The sequence below is a fragment of the Fringilla coelebs genome (genome assembly GCF_963513975.1).
Source record: "Fringilla coelebs genome assembly, chromosome: 3".
In the NCBI taxonomy this organism is placed as follows: domain Eukaryota; kingdom Metazoa; phylum Chordata; class Aves; order Passeriformes; family Fringillidae; genus Fringilla; species Fringilla coelebs.
The window spans coordinates 34371302-34390310 of record NC_140030.1 but is presented as its reverse complement, the minus strand read 5'-3'; the positions used below and the strand labels follow the sequence as shown (position 1 = coordinate 34390310).

Here is a 19009-nt window from a genome sequence, read left to right as displayed (position 1 = left end):
TTGTAAAATTAGTATTATCACAATGGCAGTATTTATGTTGGGGGAAACTGAGACCAACTGGGGCATTTATTGAGATTCAGTAATTTAGGAGAAAGCAAGAGAGAAAAAAGTGGAGAATTGTCTTAATTTGCTTTATGTCAGTTGGTGTGATATGTAGCAGGTTTCATCTGACCTAGGTGGCAGTGCCAGGCTGCGCAGCAGCTGTATCTTCCACTGTCTCAGCAGAAGTCTGTGTGCAGTATAATAGTCCAGAGGCTAGATCTAGATTGGAAAGAGTTTTTTTCTTTTCCTCCTGGATTCTGCTTTTACCCCAAAGTCATTTATAAAATGGTTGTGCCAGTGCATAAGCAGAGTAGGAGCAGACAGCTAGTGCCAGCTGCTGAGATGAGGTACTACTGCATGAAGTGTAACTGCTGCTGCTGACTGAAAAAGGTGACATTGACATGGGTAGTTCTGAAGTAGTTCTGAAGCTCAGTTTCTTTGGCTTTAATGCATTCTGTGGGTTTTTTGGTCTTTTTCCTATTAGGGAAGCCCTTTTCAAAAAAGCAAAAACTAAGGCAAAAAAGAAGCCAAGAAAACGGTCCGACAGCTCTGGAGGATATAATCTGTCAGATATTATTCAGAGTCCGGCCTCTACAGGTCAGTGGGAAAAAGATTCCTTTCAGGTATAAAAACAGAACATAAAGTGTAATATGCAATGCAATTTCTGTATTTCAAGAAGGAAATCTTAGAAAGATTATTTATTTTCTAGTGAACACAATAGTTGAATTTAAATAGTGAATTCTTAAGATTAAGGGGTTTTTTGAAAGGGTGTTTGTCAGTGTACCCAAAGTTCAGCTAAAAGCATGTATTTTATCAAATGAAGATAGTGCACATTTTCTTATGTGGTTTTAGTAAGTGGAACATTTCTGTTAATGCATTGTGGGGTTTTTTTCTGAAACATAAAGAATAAATTATCCACTTTTTATTGAGAAGATGGCAGAAGAATTTAAAGGAAAAATGTTGTTCTTTGTATATTGTGAGACAGAGGAAGAAAACTTAAGTAATGTTATTCTGAAAAAATATTTAGGATAGCAAAAAAAATTGCTTATATTTACCACTGGCTAGTGTTGTGGACTAGGTAAACTTCTGATTGCTTTATATTCATCATATGGTGTGAATAATTTTTGTATTTGTTAGCATTGTTTAGCCTGGCTCTCATGATTTATTAGTCCTATTGTCTTTTTGTATTTCTAGGCTCAGTAAAACTGGATAAAGCTAACTCAGTAGACTCACTTCCAGAGCTCTTAACATCTGACTCTGAAGGTAGTTATGCAGGAGTGGGTAGTCCCAGAGACTTGCAGTCCCCAGACTTCACAAAAGGATTTCATCCAGAGAGGACTGAGGTTGGATTTCCTCTTAGCATTAGCAATTTTTTTGTTTGTGTTTATCTGGTCCATCAAAAGCAGAGTTTGTATTTTAGAGTCTTTCTGTGAACCTGTTGTACTTAAAATGGAGTAGACAATTTTGAAGAGTTGTTGTTTATTTGATTAATAAAATGAAATTTAGTTTTTGAAGTGTTTATTCAGCAATTTTCTGCCTGATCTTTAGATGAAGGACAAAGTATGCAGTCCGGGAATGAAACCCTCTCACCCTAACAAGGAGATGAAGTCATCCAAGGGAGCATCAGCATTGACTCAGTCTGTTCCACAGTCCATTCCCAGTGCCAGGCACAACTCTGCAAGCTCTCCCAATTGGGTAGCAACCAGTTTCAGGTGCAGTAATACTTAGAGTCACTGGTTTACACTTGGTAGTGAAAGCTAACAATGTTCTATTCAGACTAAAAAGCTATCTGCTCTTCAGAATGATCAGACATTATTTGGCACATGAACTCAAGATCTTGGTAATTTAATAAAAATAAAACATTTTGTAATCATTCATTGAAAAAAGCGATGCTATATATTTTTTTTTATTTGCTTCCACTCTGTACTTCTAATATCTGTTTTTATAACATCTGCTTGGTTAATACTGTGTAAAATACTGGAGAGTTTTTTGTAGAATCATACCATGCCTGAAGCCTTTAGAAGCTCCACTGTACTTTGAGATTTTTTAGGCCTTTAGACTTAAATGGGCTGTAAAATTCAACAGTATAGGTTTAACTGGTACAATAAAAAGGAATTGAGTGTTGTTTTTTATCTGTAAGGAGAGATGAAGGAAGTGCTTCTTATATTTTTATTCCAAAGCCTGTCCCTGAATTGAGTTGTAATGCAGCTTACTTAACAGATGCCTTTAAGTACACACATTTTAATTTATAGTTTTTTGTAAAGCTTGGGAATGTGTAGATTTAATTCATGCTTATTTCTTTTGAAGCTTAAAATAGGTCATGTATGAAAAAGAGACTGATACCTGAAGTTTGAGAATGTTACTGATGTTTGTGTAGCACTCTGACTGCAAAAACTGTTTTATCATCTGAAATAATTTTAATCCTGCACTTAAAAGAGAGATCTAATCCAACATTCAGAGCTTCAAGCAGTGCCTCTCTATAACTTAGCATGAGCATTTGAGTACTAAATAAGTATCCTTATTTAGCTATCTAATTTTTTTGAAGTAATCATAGTGTTAGGTATCTTAATTTTTAGGGTTCTAAGTTTTAGGGTTCTAATTTTTTTAAAGTAATCATAGTTCACATCTTTTTGTTTCATACTATAATGAGTCTTGAAAGTATTTTTATAGTATGCTCTTAAATATGTATATATTTATAAAAGTTTTTTCGGAAACATTTTATTTGAGGTTTGCCATAATTGAGGAAACAGACATAAATTACAATCCTATGTATGATTTAGAGGATTTCAGTGAAGGCTGGAACTGTGGAATGTAAGTGAAAATCAGTGCCTTGTAAGGTAACTTTTTATTTTTCATTTAGCCCTGCTAGCCCTCCTGCTATGGATCTGAGAACCATCATGGAAATTGAAGAAAGTATGCAGAAATGTGGAACCATGCCGAAGGCAAATTCAAGGTTGGTAAAAAACCAAAATCTATAAAAAAGTGTGATAGGCCTAAGTTGTTAGGAATTTACTTAGTGGTTTAGGCCATTCAGTTTAAAAAAAGCAGGAGAAAAGTTGTCCTATTTGGTTTTGAACAGCTTTGTTTACTTCATTATGTTGTTTTTCTTTGAGCATACACATTGTATCCCTTTTTTTTACTCTAGTCTTGTTTTGTCAACTCCTGTAAAAGAGCAAGTGAGTTAATATCTTAAATAAGTGGCCTGTTCTGCTGTGCCTGTTTCTGACCAAAAAGAATTAATTCTTATCCCTAGGACTTTGGAAATTACTTGTGCGCGAGTACTGGATTTGAGAAGTTCATTTCTTGTCTTGCATACTCTGACCTCTCCCAGAAACCATGTCTTGATGTTAACAGTTCTTCAGACAGAAACAAGTGTGGTTCCTTCTTGTAGAAGCATCCCAAAAGACACAGGGAGATAAATGTGCTTTTTTACAAGGCAGTGCATTAAAGCTAGTGTTGTTTAAGTGGCAGCATATGGAAGAGAAGAGGAGGTGACTCTCTTGACCTTTGAGGTGTGGCTTTCTTATAAAGGAGAGTTAGGACAGTACTCATGGAACCTGGTAAAGGCTTGCTTTATAGATAGATTCAGAAACTGCAAACAAAACAGCCAAGACTGAAGAATCCAAATAGCTCAGAAAAGAAAATTATTACAGATAGAAGAACTGGCTTTATGCTGTTGTATACATTTTTTTAATGTATTAATGTTTTTGGTTTAAGGGAGCTAAGCTTGACAATCTCTAAAAAAATCACAGGATTAGAAAATAGTCTTCATCCGGTGGTAGTGCTCTTTTGGTGACTTGATTCCTACTCTGCATGTTTTCATTTATAGACATCTATGAGAAGAATATTTCTATGATGTTTTCTTTCTATTTCTCTTGATATTAATTTGATATTAATTGATCTTTTTTTTTTTTTGCCTCCCAGCCATCTGAGCCCTTGCCCCCCCCTCTTGCCTTTTGGCATTCTAAGCAAAGTATTTTTGTTTAGGAAAGAAGTTTTTTCTCAGTTTAATTTGCAGGATTAAAGGTGAGTCATCTCAAAGAACATGGATCTTAAACTTTTTCTTTCTTTGCAATGTCCATTCACAGCAGAATGGTGTCTCATGGAATCAAGCTTTCTCAGAAACAGAGGAAAATGATTGCCCTGGCAGCAAAAGATAATGGATCAGCTAGCAGCCCAGAGCCTACCACTCTAGTAACTACACCACCTCCACCCACAAAAGTTGCAAAACTAGGGAATGTGTGGTATGTTATAAATCAAATATCAATTCTTTTTTTTTTTTTAAAAGAGAGTTTTTACATTGAATAGGCAGACTGAACTATTTGTATCTACATTTGAAGTAATCTAGACATTCCAAGGGGGTAGGGAAATGCAGTGGTTGCAGTTTAACAGTTCTTTGAAATTTTGCTCTGAGTCAGAAGACTGCATCTCATCTGGTGCTTTCCTGTGTACGATGTTGTATTTGCAGGTGGTGTTTAAGAAAATCACAGAAGAAGGAGGACTGGCTCTGAAGCTTAGTTAGGAAGAGGTTATTGAAAACTATTATGAATGGTGTTTTTTCTCTGTCAAAACCAAAAGAAAATTTTAGCCCTTGCTGGGGGAAAGTCTGGAATGACTTGGGAGTAGAGCAAAATTGACCCAAATAAGGAATAACATAGTTATCTAGGTGTTTCAGAGCTGGAGGGAGCACTGGATGCTTCTGAAAGTTTTTGTGGTGGAAGGATGCCTAAGGGTTTAAAATGACTTTGAATGCTGATCCTATACAATTGAAGGGTTTGAGTTAATATCATAGTATCAAATGCAAAAATAGTTTATTATCTATTCACTGAATTAGGTTTATAACAAATACAATAAGGTGCTAGCCCAAGCCATGCTTTGTTCTTCACTTTTACTGTTGGTATTGGTAAAAGCGTAAACAAAACATGTAGAAATTTCAAACTATGTAAATGTAATGTGTTTGAATATCACAGGATTAATACCTATTTGCATGCTCTGAGTATGAAGTAAATGTTTATTAAAAGTTCATTTAAGTAAATGTGGCCATTTCTCCAGTTTTCCCTGTTCAAGACAGTCTAGACTTTTATTGCAGATTACATTTGTACTGTTACCCTAGAAGAATTGTCAGTCTCCTCTCTCTGTAGCTTACTTGGCTGTACCTCAGTGGGAGCAAAGGTTTCAGCATACCCATCACAGTCACTCTTAAGCTTTCTGTCTTCTCAACTATTTTCATCCGTGTACACCTAATACCAAAATTTAGGGCCTCATTTACTCCCCCAATCCCTTAAATTGGTTCTGAAATAATATTGGGCAAAGCCCACAATTATATTTTTAAGAGGAAAGACAATGAGTTGGTTTGCATTTAAGGATTCAGACTCTTCCTGATCTCTGAAGAATAATTGAGACCTTGACAAAAGGAGAAACAATGTTTGCATGATTCATCTGAAGTCTAGTGAGTGGATGAATTTGTGTCCTTAAAACTGTTCCTCTCAAATGCTACCTGCTTTATGCAGGTGATTTGCAGGTCAAGCAACAGGTTAATTATTTGCCTTAGCTAATGGAGGTGTCACAGGGCTGTTACAGCTCTCAGGCTTAAAATTTGCTAGGAGAAATTGATGGTTGAATCACATATTAATGAGCAGAGTAAACACTGAGTCATTCTAAACTTTATTATATTCAAAAAGTGGTACTCTATCTATTTTTTGTGGTTTCACCACTAATGTTGTAATTATCCATAAAGACAATTCATATAAAAATTCTGAGAAATAAAGGCAAAATTGTTTATAGAAATAAAATTAAGTTGAAGGAGAATCTCCATCCTTTTATCAGGCGCAGTGACAAAGTATGAAGGAAATCCTGAGGCACCTGATGTCTTCTTTGACTCAGTCTTTAATTGTAAGATGAGTCATTCTCCAGGTACCCAACTCCATGGGCTGGAATGAATCCCCCATAATCCAAGGGGAATGATGTGGTACACTCTTAGAAACACACAGGTTCATGAGGCTGGATGAGGTCAACCCAAGGATACCGAGGGAGCTGGTGAAGGTGACCACTGAGCCCCTTCATATCATTTACCAGCAGCCCTGGTCAAATAGAGAGCGTGTTTGGAGGTGAGCCAATATGACACCCATCTAAAGAAGGATTGGAAGGAGAGTGTAGGGAGCTACAGGCCTGTCAGCCTGACCTCAGCTCCAGGGAGGCTCGTGGGGCAGATCATCCTTAGTGCCTTAACATGGCATGTGCAGGAGAACTGATGGTTCTCCTAGCTGGCATAGGTTTAAGAAAGGCAGGTCCTGCCTGAGTAGTTTGACTTATTCATACTATGCATCTACTCTCTGATAGATAATTCTTTACCTAGTGAGTGTTATTTAAACTGCAAACTGCCTATGAATTCTTCCTTGCCTTTAAAAAGCAAATAAAGACTGATTTTTCAATATCCCTTGATAAATGTCTCCAAAAAGTATATTATGCTCTTAAGGTTCTGATTAAACAGTTTTTGGAAAGAGCTGGGCCTACTGTGTTACACAAACCATCTTAGGTGGAAAGGCTAGGGTATATTTCAGGAGGATGGAATCCAATCTAACACTCATGTGGTCACCATGCACGATTCCACACGTTCCTCCTGCGTTCCTCTGGCTGCTGATCTGGAAAATACCAGTAGCTCAAGAGTTCAAGCACAGAACCAGTGGGAGCTATATGAAATTTTAAAATTAGGCTTCGCTGCTGGAAGAAAGCATTTATTGAATAAACTTCAAGCTGCTTTAGGCAAGCGATCAATTATTCGATTGCCCCTGCTAGTTATTCAAAGTATTTTTGTGTGTAAGGTAGAATGGTTGTTACTCATCTACTCTAATATCATATTTGCAGAGTTAGTCTGTAAATTCACAGTGGACTATTAATCGACTGCATTTGGCAGTCGACTGAGCTTTCCACACTTGCAGTATAGTCAAAGCCATAGAACTTGTGTTCCAGTGAAATCAGATATTCAGCTTGGATGTTGAATGCAGTGAAGCACACTTGCCAGAAGGGTGTGGGACCTTCTGGCTTTTTTTGGTTGACTGAAAGTCTGTTATACACTATGCCCTACCTTTTCCACCAAGAGAAACCTCCAGTTTCACAGTTTTTTGGGAAACTGAACCTTTCTTTCTTCCTTTGAAGAAAACTGAAAATTAGAAAGGAAAGATAAAATGTTGCTGTAGTAATACTTTGAAAAAATGTATAAAGTTAACTGCATGTTGACTTTATTAGTTCTCTAAACCTACTTTGATCAAGGAGTGGGAGTGCTGCTTACTTGTTTTAGTCCTTTTTTAAGCTCAGGAGAGTCTATGGCTTTTCAAGACCAGAGGCATGAAGAAATTTGAAGTCTCTCTTGAGAATTAACAATTGTGTATCCTCATGTCTAGGTTGTCGGTTTGACAGTGTATACTTAACATCAGCAGCTGTTTTGGAACTCCATGCTTTGATGGTTTGCAGTTACAGCTTAGAGAAACTTAGTCATAGTCATATTCCAATTTTTTTTTTTAATTATAAACTAGTTTTTCTAATTTTGCAAATTAGATAAAAATGTCAGTGTATCCGACAGGACAAGCTGAAATTTAGAGTTGTTACACATCAGGAAAATTTTGTAACGCTATTCAGACAAATCATTTTAAGCCACAAATAATTGTTTTGGATAGGTTCTGAGAATGACACAGTTGATTTTGGGGGGAGGTGTTGTTTGTGGGTTGGTTTTTTTGGGTTTTTTTTTGGCTCTCTGTTGCAAGTGGATCTGATTGCAGTACAGAATTTTCATGGAAATGGGTAAATCAAATTGAAGTAGGCTACTTAAAATGTTGCTAGCAAAAGCGGCTTCTGTGACAGCAGATCCCATGGACCGTATGCCTACTCAGTATAATAGGTATGGGGGAGCTCTGGTCAAACTTTTGCCTGAACTTCTGTGTGCCAACCGGTGGTAGGAATAGAGGATGTGCAAAATGACTCTGAGTCCCTGTATCTGTATCTGCTTTCTGTCTTCCGTGCTGCTTATCCAATATTTAAATAAAACAAAAAGATGCAAACTTAGCCAGGGTGGGCTACATCACACATCATACATAGATTTCAGATGCCTTTGTTGTAACATTTCAGATACAATGTTGCACTTTTAAAATTCCTTCATCGTTGTTACCTTAAATTGTGTCCCACCCAGATGTAGCTTTAAAGTCTTTGACTTGAGATGCTGCTCTTCTCGTGGCAGTTGCACAAACAATTGGCATTGTATAAAAAACTTGTTTTACTTCTGTAGTGTTTATGAAGAATTAATTCCAAAGCCCTGATAGGTAAGAGAAATACTCATGGTAACTGCCTTGAATTCTGTAAATAAAAAGGTTTTGGGTTTGGAAAGTGTTCATGATACCTAAGATGCTAAATTGCTATATTTTCTTACTGGTTTATTTTTGAAAGATAATATGCAGGCTCTAGTTCAGTAACTTGTGCTTGGACAAGTAAAAGAAAATTGAGGATATCAGTTTTCTTGAACTTCACTGTGGATTAAGGGATTTATAGAGCCTCAAGCAGGTATGAGTAAATCATTCAGTATCTTCAGAAGAAAAGTTCAGCTATACTTGACTTTCATGGTGGTAAACTGCCTGTGTTAGACCAACAGTACCTAGAGCGTTGTGATTTATGAAAATACGTTTCAAGGACTAGCACTGTTAGAAAAGGTGCAGCTTGTCTAAGACAAGTTATCTATGAAAAAAAAATTGCTTTATAAGACGATAAGGTGGGGGGAATAGGTGAAGGGCTGGGGTTTGATTTTTAAATTTTTTTAATGACATTTCAAAACTACTGGCTTCCTCTGTTCTCATAGATATTTATTTCCTGTTCTTTTTCTATATGACCCAAAATGACTTATTGTAACAGATGGGATCTAGCAGGATAATGATGGTATAGAAAACCCAAGTAACAATATATTTTTAGTAACAAATTTTTATTTGTATCTTTAAGTAGAAATGCCTCTTTGCTATCTGAATCATGGAATAATATGGGATCTTGGAAAGTGCAAGTATCAAGTGCATTGGTTTTGTTTCATTTTTGTTTTTGAAAAGGTCATCTTCATTACATTCTGCTTTGCCAAAGTCATTCCGTGATCTTGTGATGGAAGAAGAAAAATGTATGAGTGTGAATAATTCACCTGGTACTGGTATTAAAAGATGTGGCCATAAAGGATCTGAGGATTCATCTGTCCAAAACACCATAAGGTAAGAATGCATTTTTTTCTGTTTGGTCAACCATTGTGCAAGAAGCACAATGATCTGTTAAATTCTGCTGAAATAAGAATAAAATTGTCATTTAGAAAGAGCATTCTTCTGATGATTTTGTTAATAAGATTTTATGAATGAAGTACTCTTAAGAATAGAAAGCTTGAAGACTCAAGCAATTTAATGCCACTGCTAATACTTTGTTTCAGGTTCAAAGTGTTTGTATCTATATAGATGGATGTGTGTGTGTGTATATATATGTGTATATATATATGTATGTGTATATATATGTGTATATATATATGTATGTGTATATGTATATATATATATATATATATATATATAAATAAAAGAAACTTCAGGCTTCAAACAAAATATGCAAAATATATCTGGATGTGTTTGTTTGCATATGCATGTATGCATAGGCATATATGTATCAAATGATAAACCAGTATTTTCTAATCTCTGCAGTAATTAGATACTCAAGAGCATTCAGATGTGGCATTCATGAAACATTTTGCTAAGAAGTATTTCTGTGTAACCACTGAGTGGATAAAACTAGTTTATTCAAACACAGTTCTGGCATTTCCTAATCTGAGTTTTCTTACAAAATGGCTTAATTGTTTAAGTGCAGTTTTTCATGGATTTAGCAGACTTACAGAACCATTGATACACTTGTTATTCTGTGTATTATAATTACTGTGGGGTTCTGTTCTAAGGACAAAAATAAGGCACATGTGAATCATATCTCAAGTTATTAGATAATATTGCTCTTTGGTCAAAATTTTTTAGCCATGCATCCTCTGCTGCCTCCAGTAGAATCACTGTTCTGGGTTAAAATAACTGCTTAAACTGAGGAAAGAGTCTCAGCATTATTCTTGAAGGTCTGTATGACTGAACTGCCCACCCACCTTCATCTCTTCCCCTTATCATCAGTAACTTTGAATGCTAGACATTTCAAATATATTTACAAAACAGTCTGAAAATCTTACAGACTCTGCCACCTACTATCTGGAAGCACTGTAGACCAGCTGACCCACAGTGGCAGGGAACCCAAATGTGACAGCACAGCTGGCTGGCTGGTGGCTTCCTTGGCAAAGGCACAGCCTCAGTGTGTCAGAGGGAGGTGAGCAGGGCAGGCTCTGTGGCAGAAACCAGGATGTGCCACAGCCAGTGAGCACAGACAGGTGCATTGGGATCAGGCAAGGTTGACGTCAAACCTGCAGATCAAGTCAGGGTCAGGAATAGCAAAGCTGGGCTTGGCCATAGCTGCAGCATAGGTCACGAAAGGCCTGAGGGACTGAGCTTAAATGAAGCTCTTGAGTACTGAGGGGGGGCTTCTGTTATCCTTCACACAACTCTTCTTAGAGCGCAACTTCAGAGCAATCTGACTCAAGTTTGCACAGCTGCACTGAGGGAGAAGTTTGCAGAGCTGGTTGGTGCACAAGGAGCCGTGTAATTTCTAACCCTTTATCTGGCTGGTTTTTTTATGAACTCTTGTTCCATTGTCCTCCAATAACTGACTCCTCTGTGAGGAAAGGAAAGTTCTGCTGGGCCTCGCTTTTGGTTGTTCAGCTTGTATCAAAACTGATGTTTCCCTAAGACAGAAGTAGTACATGTTTTTCTGCTATATAAAGAATAAAATGAGGATAGAAGTGTAGGAACATTGTGTGTGGGATAGTGTCTGAGGAGAGAGGTAGGAGGTGTGTGTGATGGGGAGGCATTCCTCAGGAACAGAGTGATAAAGCTGAAGTTACTGTGGTGAGTGAAAGTGTGGGGACATGACACAAATCTGCGGAACAAGTATTGTTCATTTTGTTGCTAGGACAATAATAAAACTTTTCATCATATGGGAGATGCCAGGGGCTGGTAATATGAGAATTTGCACTGGATGCTATTATTAGCTTTGCCACAAGAGCTCTGTAATCTTCATAAAGTAATTTCTTTTCCTTTTGCATTGTCTTGTCTGCACAGTCTGCCCAGTCTGCATGCTCTCAAAGTGGACTATTTGAGCTGAATCCCGGTCTAATACATTAAATGTTTGAAGATGATACATTAAGCTAGTAGAAGCCTAGTAGATGGCTAAATTGACTATCATCACTTTGAAAAGAAGGCCCCTCCAAAGTTATTTCAGGTTGTTTTTGAATTGTGTCTGATGATGTGCTTTTTTTTCTAGTAGGTGTAAAGAGCCTAGGTGACTACTAGTTCCTCCACCTGAAACTTAGGAGTGGAGTTTCTAGCTTGAGGTAATTTTTATTTTTTGACAGTACAAGTTTGTCACAGTAGGCTCTGATTTTTTTACCTGAGGCATTTAAGGACTATTTATGTGAAGATTAATTGTCCACACCCTTACTTCATCTTTTTTAAGGGGAGGAAATTACGCAAGCATAGAGATAAGCAATCCTCATCTGTTGATGTCAGACTTAGTGATGGGACACTGAAGATACTTGCACGACATTATGTTCCTGCTTTGTCTTTCCCCTTTGGATAAACTGTGCACTAATGAAACTGACAGTTTTTTATATATCTGGATGGGGGTATTTTGGATGGTGACATAAGCATTCTTCTATGTGCTGTCACTTTCCAAGTTTTGCAGTACAGGTTTGTTTTTCTTAGGTAAATAAACCATGTCATGAATTTAATCCAGAGGCAAATCATTCCAAGAGCTGGGGCATGTGGAGGTGGCTGTGTTGTTTCCAGAGGTACCTGAGCCTTGGAAGTTATGCTGTACATGTGTAGCTCGTAGTCCAAGCTAAAAGCATAGGCCTGACATAACTTAGTTGTGGCAGCCTGAGTTGTCTTCACAGTGTTACTCCAGGGAGCCGTGAAGCGTCTTAGTGGAAACAAGTATTTGCAGCTTCGTGTGGGAATGGCCTAGTTCTGTCATGGCTAATAATGAGCTAATATGTAGCTCATGACTCAAATGGTATAGCAAAACCCAGGAGGATTCTGCAGGAGACCAGGCTTTGTGTTCTTATTCTGAGAGCAGTTATTAAATCAGAGAGGCACCAAACCTGACCTGGTGTCTCATGAACAAATACTCAAGAAACACTAGGGAGCTGAGGGCTGGGACATTTTGGTGGCTGCGCAAGAGTCATGGCAAGTTCAGCCAACTGAGTTAATCAGGTTGGTTCAGTACTGATGATCCTTGGCTGGTTTATTTCCATGCAGAACCATTTATGTGTCTGCATCAGTCTTAATTTCTAAGACTTCCAGATTTCCAAGTTCTATATTTTTGTGGCTCTTTTTCCATTTTTCTGTATATGCTGGCTTCACATTTCGTGTGTATTCCATTTCTAGTCATTTTGATGCCAGCTGAGGAATTAATTTAGAATGTTGAAATATCTGCAGTTGATTTAATATCTGGACTGAGTGTCTTGTTAGCAAGAAACACAGATGTATGTATGTACTAACAGCTTCAAAATACCTGGACTTCTTCCTACATTTAAAGCCCCATTGGCTTTAAATGAGAGAGATGATACAGGTATTTACTGACCTTTTAATTGATCACTAGAGTAGGTTGTGATGCTGGAACTATTAATTCCAGTTTTGGGAAATTCCTGTTTGAGGTGATTTTTTTTTTTTTTTGGTTTTTATTTGGGGTATTTGGCTTGTTTGTATAGAAGTCATCAGGTTTGTTAAGTGTAACAATCCAGTTGGGTTCATTTATAGCAGTGCTGTGAGTTCTTTAGATTGGGAATGGAAAGAAGAGTGTAGCTGTCAAATCAGGTACTGTCAAATGTGCTGGAAGGTGAGTATTATTAAAGCAGGTGGAAAAAGAGATGAAATTGAGAGTTAATGTCAGTATAAGAGCACAGAAGGCTGCCTTCATCTCCTCTTTGTCTTCCTTTTCTTTGGTTCTTTTCTGCTTTTCAATGTTGTTATCTTTAAGTTCAGTAAAAGCCTTGAACACTTGTGGGGATGGGGCATCCACAGCTTCCCTGGGGGACCTGTTCCAGTGCCTCACCACCTTCACAGTGAAAAAGTTCCTCCTAATATCTAAACTAGACCTGCACTCTTTCAGTTTGAAGGGTTGTCCTGACGTTACATGTGCTTGTAAAAAGTCCCTCTCCATCTTTCTTGCAAGGTCCCTTCACGTATTAGAAGGCAACCATCTGAAGCCTTCTGTTTTCCAGATTGAACAAACCCAATTCTCTCAGCTTTTCCTTGGATGGAGAGGTGCTCCATACCTCTAATCATCTTGGTGGCCTCCTCTGGACTTGCAGCAAGGTCCATGTGGTTTTTGTGCTTAGGACCTCAGGGCTAGATGTGGCTAAAAAAATAGTGCCCTGCTTTGAAATCACAGAATAATTTTGATTCTGTAGTTTAGCCTCCTACTCAAAGTGAAACTAGATCATGTTACTCACAACCTGGTCTGGTTGAGTTGTGACTGCTTCCAAGTGTGAAGATACCCCAGACTTTTTAGGCAATATGTTTCAGTGGATAATCATCTCTGTGTGGTATTTTTATTTTTCCTTTTATCTGTCTGGGATTTGCTATCGTGTATGTTGCCTCTAATCTGTCATTGTGCACCTTTAAGAAGATTCTTCCTTATCTTTTCTCTGTCCTGTGGTTAAGTAGTTGAAGGCAGGAAAGAGATCTCTCCTTTGCTGCCTCCCTTCAGGATTAACAAATCACATTCTTCCAAATCCTGGACATGTTCCAACATGACAGCATCCTTCTTGTATTGTGGACCCCAAAACTGAGGATTATACTCTGTATGTAGATGAAGAAATGCAACATAGAGGCAAGGAATCACTCCCTCTGCCTGCCTTGCTACAGTATTGCTAGCACAGCCCAGCACACCTTTGGCTGTCTCTGCTGCAGAGGCACTGACTGGTAACATCTTCCGCTTGTCAGCCAGGACTCTGCAGGTTCTGCTTTCTCTCTGCTGCTTTCTAGCTAGTCAGTCCTGGCCTGTACTGCCTCGTGGGGTTGTTCTCTTCCAAATACAGGACCTTGCGCTTGCCTTTGAAATTCATTGGTTCTCAGTTGCCCATTTTTCCAGCCTCCTGAGGGCTTCTGAAAGGCAGCCTGACATCCAGAATACCCATCCACCATCCCCAACCTCTCCGCAGCCAGCTGTGGCCTGCTGTGAGGGTCTGTTCTCTTCTATTCTCTTCTCCCAAAGATGCTTAACAGGATTGGTTCCAGTATCAGTCCCTGAGGACCCCCCACTAGTACTTGGTTTCCAGCTGGACTTTGTACAGCTTATCCATTTCCAGACCATTTTCCACCCATCTCGTAGTCCATTTACTCAGTTCATATTTTTCAGACTGAGTACAAGGATGCATGACCTGGCAATGTGCATTGTTTGTTTTGTGGGAAAAATTATGTTTTGTGACAAAAAGCTCAACACGATTAATTTAAATCCGTTTTTGATGATGGATGTTATATTTCAGATTTTTTGAGATCTTGCCCTTACTACTTAGTGGTAGGAATCATGTTTTTTGTTGTCCTTGGAATTGTGTTCTGGGGAAAATATTTCAGCCGGAGAACTTGGTAGTTACTGGAATTCTCTTAACTTTCTATAGATTTTTTTTCTGTTTTATCCAAGAGCTTGTGGTCATTTACAAAGGATTACCAAAGCATTAAAGAAAATTGAGAGTGATTTATTGAAACAGAAACACCCTTAGAATTGTTTGCAGTGCCACAGAATAATTCAAAAAATGTTTGCCAGCATGTCACATTATGCTGTAACACTTTTTTAAGGTTCTGGAAATTGCAAAACTATCCTGTCAAAGATAGGTATTAAATCGTAAGAATAGGGCCTCTCTTCCTACTGGTGTAGGATATTTCTTACAAATGTACTTGTCTCTTAATAAATACAGTGTAACAAATGTGAACTTCTTTTTGTTGAGAGGTTAACATTTTGCAACTGAATAAAATATCTTCCTGTCAGGAACTATATAAGTATTTCAAGATTTTTTTTTTCTATTCTGTTAATTTTAGTTTTATGCTGTTCTTGGGAATGTGAGAGGTGGTTACAGGATATGTACTGAAAGTCCATAATTTCTGGGTTTGCACTCAAAGAATTTACTCTAGTGAGATTGTAGCACTGACTCTTTTGCATGAAACACTTACTTTGAATGCAGGACAGTTCAATTTTTTATCTTGAATATTTATCTTTTTGACTTGAATTTTTTTGTTCTTTCATATTAATTGCGAACTTTTATGGGTAGTGCTGTTAGTGCATAACTCAGTTGGCTAATTTACATGTAAAAAGCAAAAGAGCCTTTTAAAAAAAAATTATCAGAAATGAAACTCTTTTTTTCAAATCCTCAAATGTTAGGAAATGCCAGAATTAATGCCCAAGATGAAATTCCGTTAGGGTCTGGTAGTTAGAAATGAGAATCAGTGTCTTTTTCAGTCTCAGTATCACAGTTAAAAACAAATTCCATATTATATCTTACTGCCTTTCCTCTGTAAAAATCCTATACAGTTGTTGTAATTTCCTACTGCAGTTTTGTATTTCACGGTATGATGTAGGAGAATGCTCTGACTTTTTCTTTCCTTTCCTACCTCTCTCCAGGTCCAACACTAGAAGTAACCCAGGTCTGGAAGACCATATTCTGGAATCTCCACAGCTGGAGAGTCATAAGTAAGTTTGGTAATGGCATAGGTTCTGGAACTTTTTCACTGTGTGTTGTGCTGACCTTGATGTTGCCTTATAATGTTGTTTGGTTTTTCTTTTTTTGCAGTCCTTGGTCAACAGCATCACCAGCCAGCTCTCCTTTGATAGCACCTGTCATGTTCTCAGCTATTGTAGAGGAAGAGCTCCAGCAGGAAGCTGCTCTTATTAGGAGCAGAGAAAAACCTTTGGCGTTGATCCAGGTAAAGTACTAAGTTACTGTTGCTCTAAAGTAACACGAGGAGTTTCCAATGGCTCTTTCAGAGATCAGTTATTAATATTAATTATGTATTAGTACATGTCATTTACATAAGGATAGTAAATATAATTTTAGAATAACTTCACACTGCTATTTCATAAGGTCTATTAAAGTCAAAATGGCTGAGTCTGTGATAAATGTATTTGCAGATTCAGAGAATGGTTACGTTTGGAATGAACCCCTGTAAATTGTCTAATCCAAACCCCTGCTCAGAGCAGGTTTAGAGCAGGTTTCTCAAAGCCAGGCAGCCTTTGATTATCTGCAAGGATGAAGACTAATGGCCTCTCTAGAAAACCTGTTTCAGGGACCATCCTCACATGGAAAAAGATTTTTAAATGCAATTTTCTGTTTTCAATCTGTGCCCATTGCCTCTTCTCCTGTCTTTGGGTACCACTTAGAAGAGCATGGGTTAGTTGTCTTTATTCTCTCCTAGCAGGTATTTATACACTTTGATAAGGTCACACTAAGCCTTCTTTTATCCATGTTAAACAAGTGTAGTGTGCTTGGCATCTCGTCAGTGTCAGATGTGCTGGGCTCTTAATCATGTTTATGCCATGTCACTGGACTGTTCATTATATCCCATGTTTCTCTCATACTAGGAGGTCAGGAAGTGGACCCAGCATTTCAAGTGCGTCTTACCAGTGCTGGGTGGAGGGAAAGTATCATCTGTCTCATTTTTCTGGCAATGCTGTCCCTCACAGAGCACAGGAGGCTCTTCTTTGCTCTATGATTGCACTGCTGGCTAAAAGGCTAAAAAGTCCAGCAGGACCCCAGCTCTTTTTATGCTAGGCTGCTTTCCAACTTGTCAGCTCCCAGTGTGCATTGCTGTCTAGGGTCTTTCTTCCTAGGAGCTGGACTTTGTGTAGACCTGACACTGACATGCACGCTCTTTTTTCCTTCCAGATTGAGGAGTGTGCTATTCAAGACTTATTAGTCTACTATGAAGCTTTTGACAACCCTGAAGAATTTGTGACCGTTGAAAGGGCTCCACAGGGACCTATAGCAGCACCTATGTGGAACAAGCACTAATTTGTACTCTTCACAGTCCTCCCTTCCACAGTTCTCACAGCTGGATGTGCACTTTTGAAATTGTAATTCTTCTTACAAGTAATACAGGACTGGAAGAATAAGAATCATGTAATTTTTAACATCATCAGCATTAGAACACTGCCCATAATCACTAGGTATTTGTTAGAGAGAATGAAATAATGTGTTCACTGTGTCCTTTACCCACAGTATCTATTGTATATATGTTTTGACAGCATTTGTTTAATGACACCTACAATTAGTAATGGTACATGGGGCTGTAGATTGGGAATGTATTTGCTAATCTTAAGTTGTATGGGTTTTTTGTTAAATTAACAGGTGAAAAGCGAGTGTTTATTTTGTGATTTAACATGGAATTGAATGTGCAGAATTAAACACCTTTAAAGTTTGGGGGTGTGTCCTTCAGACATTTCTTGCAAATTGGGAAAAAGTTTGTGCTTGAACCTCATGTAAAAGTATAGTTTGACAATGCAGTTTTTTTTAAGTTATGTGTGCAAGTCCTGGTTCTCTGGTTGCTGTGACCAGCACGTTTCCCTGTTGTGCCCCAGGCTGTGCCCGGCCATCACCTGGGCTCAGCCTTGCATGTTTGTCTTGGCTGTGAGTGAGCCCCGCCTTGCAGCAGCCAGCTCTGTCTTGAAGTAAAGCACACAGCTCAAGAAGATGTGGTGCCACTTAATTAGCCCATCTATAGTCTTACTCTGGTAAATATGGTATGGTTTTAGAACCACTGTGTTTGGGGATGATTCACTTGAAGTGCTGAGGAAATAAAAGATCAGTGTATACGTTGTTGGAGCTGTACGGGTGAGTGCTTGACTGGGAAATTTGCAAATACCTGAGCTGCAAAGATTATCATAGATGGCTTTCAATATTGTGTTCCAAAGTTCTCTGTGCCTGGTTGAAACAAATTCATAAATATTAAAAAAAAAAAAGAAAAAAAAAGGTAGCCTTATCTGCAATATTTTGTCTAGTTTGTCTTGTTTGTATAGGTGTGTTTGAACTTGTGCTTCCTCGGTACTGTCAGTACTCGTGAACTCTGGAAAACTGGAATGGAGAGATCTACAGAAAATGAATGTAAAAAATTGATCACTGTGTGATAAAAGAATCTTGAAAAAAGTGATGTAGATATGTCTTAATGATTTCAGGTCAAGCTACACCAAAAAAACCCCCCACAAAAATTGTAAAAAAAAACCACAATAAAACATAAAATCTTGATTTATACAAAGTTAGTGTACTTTTATATGCTGTCTATATAATCACTTATTTAGGTAACTAGAGTAATTGCTAAGTATTTTTTTGTGTCTGAAACAAGAACTGCAGACATTTTGAAGCTGCACAGGCCAGGAAAGATGTAGGTTTTAATTCTGATTCGAATTCTACTGGTAATTCATTCACTAAACTGATGGTAATACTTGCATTAAGGGCTTTACTTGATGCACTGAAGGGCCTTAGGGCCTGCTGAATCTATCCTCTAGTTTAAAAGAAAGCTTATGTAATATGAAAAATATCTATAGAAGTAGCAGGCCTTTCCAGGTGGGAATTAATTTATTATCAAGAGTAAAATGATTGTAAATTTGCTAATTTGTTTTTTTTTTTCAAAATATGCCATTGAAAATCTCTTTCTCCTGACATTTTAAGAGGATTAATGTTTCCACCATGCCAAAGAGCTTGACTGCTTTCAAACTGTGGTTTTATTGTCACAGTTTGTTTAGGCATCATCACTGGTTATATGTAATATTCATAAAGAAAAGTGAAGAATGATCAGTGTACCAGTCTTCTGGAGTTAAGAACACCAAACTG

At 37.8% G+C, this 19009-nt stretch overlaps 1 protein-coding gene across 3 annotated transcripts in view; it reads left to right on the top strand.

The window, feature by feature from the left end:
• The window catches only part of IBTK (inhibitor of Bruton tyrosine kinase), a 52921-nt gene extending 34523 nt beyond the window's left edge, over nucleotides 1-18398 (top strand). For 2 of the 3 annotated variants that reach the window (XM_084202515.1, XM_084202513.1), the window contains 9 exons: nucleotides 527-639; nucleotides 1237-1385; nucleotides 1591-1754; nucleotides 2903-2995; nucleotides 4131-4286; nucleotides 9123-9275; nucleotides 15808-15876; nucleotides 15977-16109; nucleotides 17069-18398. In XM_084202515.1, the coding sequence (XP_084058641.1) occupies nucleotides 527-639; nucleotides 1237-1385; nucleotides 1591-1754; nucleotides 2903-2995; nucleotides 4131-4286; nucleotides 9123-9275; nucleotides 15808-15876; nucleotides 15977-16109; nucleotides 17069-17194 (1156 nt within the window). In that variant the 3' untranslated portion in view covers nucleotides 17195-18398. The remainder of the gene's footprint in view (nucleotides 1-526; nucleotides 640-1236; nucleotides 1386-1590; nucleotides 1755-2902; nucleotides 2996-4130; nucleotides 4287-9122; nucleotides 9276-15807; nucleotides 15877-15976; nucleotides 16110-17068) is intronic. The other variant, XM_084202514.1, reaches the window with a different exon arrangement.
• The last annotated feature ends 611 nt before the right edge of the window (nucleotides 18399-19009 follow it).